This window comes from Colletes latitarsis, chromosome 10 (assembly GCF_051014445.1).
Source record: "Colletes latitarsis isolate SP2378_abdomen chromosome 10, iyColLati1, whole genome shotgun sequence".
Classification (NCBI taxonomy): domain Eukaryota; kingdom Metazoa; phylum Arthropoda; class Insecta; order Hymenoptera; family Colletidae; genus Colletes; species Colletes latitarsis.
This window is the reverse complement of record NC_135143.1, coordinates 2,227,849-2,239,901: the sequence shown is the minus strand read 5'-3', so window position 1 is coordinate 2,239,901 and position 12,053 is coordinate 2,227,849. Positions and strand designations below refer to the sequence as shown.

Below are 12,053 nucleotides of genomic sequence, written 5' to 3'. Positions count from 1 at the left end.
AATTCTCTAGTACCTTGTGACGTACTCGCAAAAATTCTAATAATTCGTCCATAGTGGGGAAAGGGTTCCCTTGAATTCTTTCCTTCCAACGTAAACGCGTTTAAACATCTAATTTCGATACGACTGCATAAATTGGAAATGCTTCTAAAAATGGATGGTTCGTCGCCTGAAGATCGCGATAATGTTTGCTAGCACAATTCAATATCTCTCCTACAGACGTTGCACTGACCCTTGTGCAGGTCGGTAATTCAAAAAATGCCTTTACCCGATTGTAAATGATTGCGGTTGGATCGTTATATGACCTTTCGGGCAGGTCCCATGCAACTACATAATTGGCTGCGGTAGTCGATAATGACTCTACTTTTTCGGCTGCTTTGCCTGTGAGGCAGGATCGTAAATAAATGAGCTTTTGGGAATCTCGAAAATTGGGGTTATCGTGAATTGCGGATTTGAACGCGTCACAAAAGCCAGGCCATGTCTCGTAGGAACCGCCGAATTTCGGTAAGTCCATTGTTGGCAATTTTACCTGTACCTCTGAGGAGACAGCCCATGAAGGACTTGCAGCTATTTCGGCCGGGTTCGCTACTGTATTAGGGCGTGATGTTACCGATGGGTTATCTTGCTCTTTCTGCGGTTGGTTCACTTGATCTGACAACGCGATAATGTTCTGAACCTTTCTAGCGACTTTATGATGTTTCTCATCGAACTCCGCACGTTCTGCGAGTCGAGTTTCGAACAGGTCGTCTGACGCGATTGTTTCCAGTTCATCTTGGACGAGATTAAAGGCTTCATAATCACCTTCTAATTTTTCGAAACGATTTTTTAGATGATTTACATCTCCTAGCGTGATATCACTAAATGATTCTAATGACCGTGCAAACGTGATCACCTTGGTTTTAAACGCAGCGCGTTTTCTAATCAATTCGCGTTCGCGTTTGCTATTGTCTTCGGAAGCCATTGTTTTTTTCGAGTTGAGTTTACAAGGAGAGAGTAGTTGAGATGGATAGATAACGGGAAATTGACGATTAGTAACAAGCGTGCAGATTCACGTTGCGTTGATACCCTCAGCTGCGGATGGATACTGTACAGCGAAGACTCGTGTTGATGTTGAGACTACGCCTTCCCTGGTGTTCCAAGGATGATTAGGATGGCTTCCTCGTGGTTGAGTCCGTTCCACTAGGACGCTGTGCGCCCTTGCCAGGTTGTCCTCGTCTTGGCTGCTGACTCCTCGAAGTGGCGTACGACAATAGCACTGGTTGCTGCTGTCGTTCTAAGTTGCGTAAGGTACACAGGATTGTGGACGTCGTCTTGGCTGTTGACTCCTCGAAGTGCCGTACGACAATAGCACTGGTTACTGCTGTCGTTCTAAGTTGCGTAAGGTACGCAGGATCGTGGACGTCGTCTTGGATGTTGACTAATTACCGACTGCTGGTTGGACGATATTAATGGATCAAGTACTCGAAGGACCAAAAATGTTGAACGTCGTAGCGGATCGTTCGTTCAGTGTAGTACGGCTACACTGGTCGGTTACAGCTTGTAATCGAATCACATTGAAACTAGTGTAAGCCAGCTAGTCGGTTGGAACGGAACGGACGTCGTACTCGTGAGATACTGTAAAGCTCTGCCCGCGGCGATCGGGGCCCTGGCTATATACCCCTGGTCCCGATCGTCTTTTGGTCTTTTCTTTGCGCCGGGTGCAAAAGTTCTCGGTCCTGGAAGGACACGACACGCGGAATCGATCGATTTTACACCCGGCCCGAATCGATTGCACACGGCACCGTTTCTAACAGGCCTCGAATTGCTGCAATACGTTGCGACGTAACACTAAGTTTATGTCTGGTCGCCGTTAGGCGACCAGAATATTATCTTAGACGCTAATCTAACCTAATTCATTGATGAGAAATATTATATTAGATTAGATTAGGTTAGGTTAGGTTAGGCTATATTTCATTTCCGGCTGCCGTGAGGCAGCCGGCACACGCGAGTCAAAATAAAAAATCGTAAAATTAAAATTCAACTCACAACCACTTATTCTTAAAGCCGTGGGTGGAACCTCACACCTGACCCATAAAATATAACCCAACCTAACCTTACCCAATTATTCTATTGATGGAGGATGCATAACTGTGTAAATTTTACGATTTTTGAATTTTAATTTTATGATTTTTTATTTTGACTCGCGTGTGCCGGCGACCGAGGTATGCCTAACGGCGACCAGACATAAACTTAGATTCAAATTCACTAAAATTAGTTAACTTTCATTTTTAAGCCCACCCGTTATATATGTGTATATGCATCGGTGTCCGTCGATGTGCTGCTGCCTGTAAAACAGTAGAAAAACGGCGATCGCATACCAATGCGTAAGAGGTAACACGGATAGACACGAACAGACAGAATTCAATGTATTAGTTCCGACAGTTTTTCGAAAATATCTCGAAAACTAAGGCTGAGCGACGGTTATATGTATAGGAAAAAGTTGTTCAAAATGCTGAGTTCTACAACATATTTAAATTTCATCAAAATCAGTAAGGAGGAACTTAATCTCAATAATTACCAAAAATTTTTACAAATAATGTATATGTATTGAAATAATTATAAAACTACAAGACGTATAATTGTTATTATCCAGAAGCTGATCATGCTCAAAATCTAATCAGACCTTGAAACGAGAACATAAAACTTAAATGTAAAGTTTCATTGAAATTCATTCAGCCGTTTAGACGCAATCATGTTAATAGCATAGAAACAAAAAAAATGTCTTTTTTATTAATAGTCACAATATGATCAGGGGGTCTTAAAACGTGTATTTCCGTTAAAAAAAATTTTCGAAATGTTAGAAACGTAGAAATAAATAAATGGCCGAAGCGGGGCATGTGCTTCTCTTTGGCGCGTCTCCCCCTCTTAAAGGAGGATCGGCCAGGACACTTGGAAAAAGGAGGGCCGTACTGTCAAGGGTACCCTCACGACCCTGGTTCTCTGTCAGGGTACAGAATTGCATTGGCTCTTGCCGCGAGCAGATATACATCGAATACAGTTTTTAGAAAGTCCACCGTGTCTTAATTTTTATTAAAAACGCCCGATCGCTATTCTGACCGTAGTAGCATCTTTCTTACAGAAATTTTTTTTTCATTATGGTATCATACATTTCATAGGTCGGAAAGTAAAAATGCTGGACAGTCAAGACTTAGAATCGTATGCCGATTATCGCGAGGTCGTATTTCAGCTGTTTCTCGTTTACAAGAGCTCACGTACAGGTGACTCGTGCGGTAGTATATGCCTGCTATCCCCACCACTCTGTTAGACGCTAAGAAAGTTCGTCGTCATTATTGTCGATTTCGATGCACTCAATTATGCCCGATCTGGCCACACTGATCGTGAGTTTAATCTGGCATCTGTGATCGTGAGTTGTGAGGTGAGTCTCTTGTAAGAGAGAACGAGTGGGGAGTGGGGACAATGAAAGTAGGTTAACTGTTAATTGAACATTCCTTTAAATCTATATACCAAGCAACAATTTCACGAAATATTAATATTTACCACAATTATTTGCTAGGTCGATAATGTTAATAATTATTTCGACTACTGTGTAATGAAAATGATTAAAAATTACAATCAATAGAAATCATGATACAGCGATATTTGTAAAGATCGAAAGTTTCGATAATTTTTATTCTAAATCGTGATTGTAATTAATATTTATATTTTGTAAATGTTGTTGGAACAATATGCATTATAATTTATTGATTGGTACATGTGAATAACTTTTTATCAAATTCCATAGTAAAAGATGGTTCCTTAAGTGTTTCTTAATTACGTAGGTAAAGTTTTATAATAAGGAGAGTAATAATTATTTATCGGATATATTAATATAACATTTGTTTAATTTTAATCATTGATCATAATTTTCTCATATAGTTTCGTTTTATTCGTAAGAATATCATCACTTTTCAAGTCCGATACACAAATTTCAAAAACGATATAAATCGGAAGTTGAATATAAAAGTATATTCTATAAAGTTTGTCATCGTGGGTAACATTGAGCTATTTTATGATCGATGTTCGACTCTTAGCATCCTTGAAATTTATTTATCCGTATCGGACCATGAAATGGCTCGATGCGTGATCAACCTTGCTATTGACTATAATTTACAACATTGGAATTTAAATCATAGGGCAAGATTAACAATAAGTTATTCAAAATATATTTGTTCCTAATATTAAATTACATCATTGGTAACAAATATTTAAATATTTGTTATGTTAACTAACAAGGTAGGGACCATCGATAGCACCAAATCCTGCTGCTATTCCAACTTCATTTTCATTCGACAGTTTGGTTCTCAAAATATGGCCTACTTCTTCATTATAGATGATATTTTCATGATCTCTATAAGAGAGAAAATTCGTTATCATACAATATAATTTAGAATGTTAAAATGAAATAAAAACTGTTCACTCACCCTATAATAACACCATAAATACCCAGCTCTGATACAACATCAGTAAAACAAAAATTATGACTTTCAAATGGCTCCTTTTCAATGCGTACAATATAGTTCTTTTGGACTGGAGGATACAAACGATCCATAAGTATCCAAGCAGTTCTTTCATCCGAAGATTTCACAGATTCTAAACGTTTTTTCACATTTTCATCATACACATTGTTTCCGCCACCTTCTCTTTGCGGTTTGAGAACGTATTTTGTTGGATCTAACATAACTTTCTTAATTATCGTCTCTGCCTCTTCATTCTGTTTTCCCAAAATAATAATAACCAATTAAAACCATATTTTTAAGCTCTTGTATAATACATTGAAAGCTAAGATTAAAAATATTGTAATAATCGCATTTTATTTTATATAAATTAATATTTATAATATTTACCCTATCGTTATTTTTTATACTTACAAATTCTAATGAATAAAGCCCAGTAAATATTTCTTCTACTCGTTTGATATCATTTTCTTTTAAAAACGTTTTCAGAGCATTAGGGTATGCTAAAGATTGTTGTATCTAAAACAAGAGTGTATTTTTAAAAAATATTATTTAATAAAAAATATATTTCAACCAATACATATATTAGAAGAGTACCTTTTTAGTACCAGCTAAATGATATTGTATTGATGGACATTTTATTGCACGGGAGCGTTCTATCAACAATCTAACAGACCATTCTTGTTCTGTAGGATAAGCTTCAATTTCATAACCAGAACGGAAGTAGATTACAGAAACTAGTTGATCTCCGCTAACAAAAATTACATTTAAAATAATTATTCAATAATTTTTTATTTAAATATGAACAGTATATTTAAAAATACTATGGGAAACTTCCAATTACTTGTTTATACTTAATATAACTCACTTATAATTAACAGAAGTAGATCCAGGGAAGATCCACAAGAGTTATAAAATCTTAAAAAAATATATTTTATCATTTATTTTACATTACAGTCTAAAAATGTTTTTTTAGTATGCAAATGTACAAATAAATTAATGCGAACTTGATTAGTTAGGCTATCGATTAAAAATATTAATAAATACATTATAAACAAATTTTAAATTATGGAAAAGGAGGTTCAAAAATATACTTTTTACATATTTTATCTCCTTCCTCCGCCAAAAAACCCTTCTGGATTCACCCCTGATAATTAAAATGTTTACTGTTTCAAATCCAAAATTTAAAATAATTTAAAAAGCAAAATAAAAAATACAATAGACATATATTACAAATAAAATCAAGTATATTATTAAATTACATATACATACATTATTAACTCTTTATTAGATCCCAGTTTTGCTTCTGATACTAAATCTTTCAAACTTTTTCTAATTACTTTAATATCAGGATTGTTTTTACGAATTTCGAATTCATGAAACCTCTGATCACATATATTATAAATGATATTTTCAACAACAAATAATATTACAGCCCTAAAATTGAAATTATTAATTACATAACAATTAATGATGTACTTACTTTTGACTGTACAACCAGGACTACATACTGCATATTATCATATAATTTCCATGCATACGTTAATCCCTTGCAAAGACCTGTAATGGGATTATTATCTGGTATCTAAAAATCAATACATTATCGAGAACGTATTCCTTCATAGAATACAAACACAAAAGGATAAATATACTAACATTTTTTATTTTATCCTCATGTCCCAATTCTGATAAAATATACCTAACAAATTTTGATACCATGAGAAAAAGATTCAAATATACAATTTTGATAATAAAAAATTTACTTATGATATTCAGTAGTAACTGTTGCTATTCCTCCAAAACTACTTGAAATAGTATTCAATTCAACTTGCTTGATCTAATTCTCATGTAACATATAATCAGATCGAAATAAACCAACACTTATGGTCTGTGAAAGGAACATATTTTTATTATATAAAATACATTATATAATTTGGATGGTTTATATCTTGAATTTAATAAAAAATAGAAAAAAACTGTAAATGAAACAGTTGAATGGTATGGCAGTCTACTTTTTTACAATTTAGTATTAACTCAAATATAAATGTATTTTTTAGGAATATAATTAACATAATAAAAAAATACAACCTTTCTTCTTTATAGTTTTTTTCTGTCTCTCATCAAATTTGATTAAATTTATATTAAATATATGTTAGTTTACTTGACTATATCCTTCTATATACAGTTTCATAAATATCAAATAATTTAGCTGTAAATGGATCAGCATCAATTGTACTAGAAATAAGAAAATAATTAAAATAGCTGTAATAATGTAAGTAGAATCTTTTTTAATTTCATATACCTTTTTAAGCTTTTTGTAATAAAACTATTACTATGCGCAACCTTATGAATAAGTTCATTTAATAATATTTGAACGCATTTTGTTTTCTCGAAATCCTTTCTAGGAAAACTTGATGGTAATAAAGCAAATGGCAAAACCTGTACATGATTTTTATTAAAGGATTCTTTCGATCGGAAACTAATACCTACGAAAAATGTTTTTAATAATGGCTAAAAAATCAATGAACAATAAGTTGTTGATTTTTTTAAAAACGTTTATAAGTATTTACCATGCATAAGTGCTCAATCCTTAGCCTTATCGGTATATTCCTAGCAAATGGCCCGTTCACCGATCGGGGTGAGTTATACGTCATTCGATTCGTCTAATTCAGTACATTATTGATATGCATTTCATTATCTGCGGAAATTCGTTATTTTTTTATAAATTTGTTGTAAAGTTACAGTAGAAAGTAAGGTTAAGTACATTTTTTGACAGGTTCACAGGTAGAAACAAGTGACTATCGTTACTGTGTTCAAAATGCCAGGTAGTCAAATGCTAATTTGTTAAACATTTATTGAATGAAATTTCTGCTATTTCTGCTAATATTTCATTGAATAAATCACCATTTTACTATTAGGTACATTTACTAAATACATAATGGCTCAGGTATCCAATAAAGTTGCTCTTCTTGAAAATATAAAATATTGATAGTATTATATGTTATAAAAAAGATAAAAAAATGTGTGGCATGCCTCCAAGTGGTTTCAATTTAATTTGTGTAAGCATCAGTAATAGGATCTTCAAAAGAAAAAGAAGGGTATAAACACCTCACCGTAAACCATAGTTTACATTTTAAAGACCCAAAAACAGGTGCTCATATAAACACAATTGAAACTACATGGAGGCATAGTAAACATTTTTTGCCTGAATATTGTCGGTTAGTATTTGCAATTTCACACGTTTTTTAATATTTTTTGTAACATATAATACCATAAATATTTTCTATTTTCAGCAAAAAAGATAATTTCATCGGGTATCTAAGCTATTATGTATTTTACAAATCTTGCAAGCAGGAGAAAGATGATTTATTTAATCAAATATTAAAAGAAATTTCTTTTGACTCTGTAGAAAATGAAAATATACCAGATCTAGACGATAATGAAATTTAATAATAAAAAAAAGTTAAATCAACGCATTACATACAATTGTAATTTATTATATTGTCTACACTTATTATTCACTAGTGATATTCCTATTGTCTATACCCGGCACTTCGCACTTAGTGTCTTTGCACAGTGTATTTAACAATATCACTAATAAAATGTACTCGCGTTTAGTGTACCACGGTCTATCCCGCTTCTGATTTGTAAGAATGTTGATATTATGGTCAGGAGAGCGGTTGGGCGTTTTAATAAAGATTAAGACACGATGGACTTTCCAAAAACTATATTCGATGTATATCTGCTCGCGGCAAGAGCCAACACAAATCTGTACCCTGACAGAGAACCAGGGTTGTGAGGGCACCCTTGACAGTACGGCCCTTCTTTGTCTAAGTGTCCTGGCCGATCCTCCTTTAAGAGGGCGAAACGCGCCAAAGAGAAGCACATGGCCCGCTTCGGGAATTTATCTATTTCTACGTTTCTAACAATTTCTAGCAAATGGCCCGTTCACCGATCGGGGTGAGTTATACGTCATTCGATTCGTCTAATTCAGTACATTATTGATATGCATTTCATTCGTTATTTTTTTATAAACTTATCGCAAAGTTACAGTAAAAAAATAGGGTTGAGTATATTTTGACAGGTTCACAGGTGGAAACAAGTGACTGTCGTTGCTGTGTTCAAAATACTTCAAAATGCCAGGTAGTCAAATGCTAATTTGTTAAACATGTATTGAATGAAATTTCTGCTATTTCCAATGAAGTTACTCTTCTTGAAAATATAAAATATTGATAGTATTATATGTTATAAAGAAGATTAAAAAATGTGTGACATGCCTCCAAGTGGTTTCAATGTAATTCGTGTAAGCATCAGTAATGGGATCTTTAAAATTGATGCTGTGATTAATTTTCAAATGGCCTCTGTGATATTTTCTACGACAAAATGTTGATTCATCAATCTTGACAATCTACTCTACCCTTCCAATTGCTGTGCAGTATTTTTATTTTATTTTAGTTATATAATAATATGACATTGCTCATAATTATATGTTAGCATATATGTTAATTTTAAGACATCTGTAGCTGAGTTTGTTATTAGAAAACCATGTTCTTTGCTTTGCAAATATCTTTATATTACAACGTTTTTTTACGTTTAGTTGGATTGATAGATCGTGGAATAGTTATTCTGCATTGCCAATTTTCATATAATATTTTCATAACATTTCTACATTGCAGATAGTATAAGAAACAGAAGAAAAGCAGAAACTGTTTCAGTAATCATTTATTTTAATTGTCATTTCTGATTTTCTTCTGTTTCTTGTACTTTGCAAATTTTGTTCAACTGTGCTATAAAAATGAGTGAATTAGTAGTTCCAGAAGTATGGACCTTATTTAAATTACACGAATTTTGTAAAAATAAAGAAGCCTTATTTAAATTTTTGCAAGACAAAAAGTTAATTGCTAAAAATCTTAATTGTCCACAGTGTGGAAATACCATGAAATTGGTAAATGAAAATTGGCGCTGTAGATGAACAATTCCAGCATCTACCAATGCTGGCAAAAGAAAGCGAATTTGTGATATAAAAATTTCTGTAAAACGTGGAACATGGTTTTCAAAAACAAAACTTTCCTATGAGATAGTATTAAAATTAACATACATGCTAGTTCATAATTTTGAACAGTACCACATAATACGAGAATTAGAATTGAACAAAAATACTGTTTCTCAGTGGAATTACTTTATGAAACAAGTGATGGCTGATTGGTTGCAAAATTCGTGTGAGATACTTGGCGGGCCAGATAAAGTAGTAGAGATAGATGAATCAAAATTTGACCGAAGAAAGTATCACAGAGGTCACCGTGTGGAAGGACAGTGGGTTTTCGGAGGAGTAGAAAGGGAAAGTGGGAAAGTATTCCTCGTCCCTGTCGAAAGTAGGGACACAGAGTCCCTGCTTTCTGTAATTAAACAATGGGTGTTGCCTGGGACGACAATTATATCAGATTGTTGGAAAGCTTATAATATTTTAGAGAAAGAAGGGTATAAACACCTCACCGTAAATCATAGTTTACATTTTAAAGACCCCACAACGGGCGCTCATACAAACACTATTGAAACTACATGGAGGCATAGTAAACATTTTTTGCCTGAATATTATCGGTTAGTATTTGCAATTTCACACGTTTTTTAATATTTTTTGTAACATATAATACCATAAATATTTTCTATTTCCAGCAAAAAAGATAATTTCATCGGATATCTAAGCCATTATGTATTTTACAAATCTTACAAGCAGGGGAAGGATGATTTATTTAATCAAATATTAAAAGAAATTTCTGAAATTTCTTTTGACTCTGTAGAAAATGAAAATATACCAGATCTAGACGATAATGAAATTTAATAATAAAAAAAAGTTAAATCAACGCACTACATACAATTGTAATTTATTATATAGTCTACCCATAATCAGTGTCAGAGGGGGGTGGCAACATTTTTTACTGTTGTTGCATGTATTGTCTAACTATAAGTACTGTCTGAGTAGGTCTGGGTTATATGGGTGGGTGGGGAGTAATTGTTGCTGCACATATTGTCTACCTGATCAACTCATGAAAAGTCTATGCGTAAAAAAATGATTTTTATGCATACACGTTCTACAAATTCTCATTTGACAATGTAGCATTATCAAATTAGATCAATCATTTATCATTTGTAACATGAAATAGCAACGATAGTCACTTGTTTCTACCTGTGAACCTGTCAAAAAATGTACTTAACCTTACTTTTTTACTGTAACTTTACGACAAGTTTATAAAAAAATAACGAATTTCCGCAAATAATGAAATGCATATCAACAATGTACTGAATTAGACGAATCGAATGACGTATAACTCACCCCGATCGGTGAACGGGCCGTTTGCTAGGAATGTTCCGCCTTATCTACTATATTTTGCAATTCTTCGTTTGAAAGTTGTAATTGAATGCAAGGTTGCAATCGCGAAATCTCCATGATTCCAGATATTAACACAATAATACGAAATGTCAACGAAGAAATAAGCCATCGCTTAAAATGATGATTTTAGATGATAACGATAAGTTCAGACGAGTCATTGCTTTATCTTACGTTATATCTATATGTAAGCATACTAGAGTGTAACTTAACTTTTTTAGAATTATTCACTTCACTTTTATACATATAATCATACGCAAAGGGCCTAGCCGGATAAGCATGGAGAAGCGGTCCCCACCACCAATACTACTATTTATGTATTCGGAATATTACCTTTATACTCGATATACAGGGTGTTCGGCCACCCCTGGGAAAAATTTACATGAGCGATTCTAGAGGCCAAAATAAGACGAAAATCAAGAATACCAATTAGTTGATGGAGGCTTCGTTACAAAGTTATTAAGGTTTAAAGTTCCGCCTGTAGAATGGCAACCTGTGTACAGCTGCGTTCGCGCGGAAGGTTGCGGCAGGCCAGTGCTAGTGGTTCTCACGCAGCATGAAAAATTCTACTTACCGACGCTATCGACAGCCTTAGATTTTTGTCCATTTAGGGAAATGCGAACACCTTACGTTGAATAAGATTCAACCTGTCTTATGAAAATCCAGAAGGGCATATCAAAACTCGCCCGATGAGATTTTCACAGAGAAAGGGTGAATGTCACTTCCGATACCATAACGTTGTGCACAAAAATCACCCACACGCGATCATACACGCCCCACAATCATCCACAATGTCCGTAAGTATCCACAAATAATCCTTTCAGGCACTAACCACTATGCAATTAAATAAACACGCATCGCGATTACGGTATTCGTGAGTGACTATGTGTACGTGCACCACGATTCTCCAGAATTACTTACGAATAGAATTGTTATTAATTTTTCAAATACACTTTAATTTAAAAATGTAAAAAGGAATTTAATAAGTATTCGCTGATTGTTTATATCACTGTATTTCTTACATGTTCGATAATACATAACTGAATGAAATATCTCTAAAATGTGTCGCGTGAACTGTCTTGACTGATTCTTTTTTACGACTAACTAGCTGGCTGAACACGTGTCGATGTTGCCTTTTGTCTCCACTGAGCGTAGAGTGCATGTGTATGTGTGTATGT

General features: G+C 33.9%; 1 protein-coding gene across 1 annotated transcript; it reads right to left on the bottom strand.

Moving 5' to 3' along the window:
• Positions 1-4,176: 4,176 nt before the first annotated feature.
• Positions 4,177-11,114, bottom strand: LOC143346766 (glutathione synthetase-like). The gene is given in 13 exon segments (XM_076775225.1): positions 4,177-4,384; positions 4,458-4,747; positions 4,905-5,009; positions 5,088-5,241; positions 5,763-5,927; positions 6,002-6,075; positions 6,147-6,189; positions 6,254-6,378; positions 6,652-6,667; positions 6,669-6,725; positions 6,793-6,976; positions 7,061-7,085; positions 10,861-11,114. Coding segments are annotated over 13 exon segments (1,440 nt in total). The 5' UTR covers positions 10,936-11,114; the 3' UTR covers positions 4,177-4,257.
• Between the last annotated feature and the right edge of the window lie 939 nt (positions 11,115-12,053).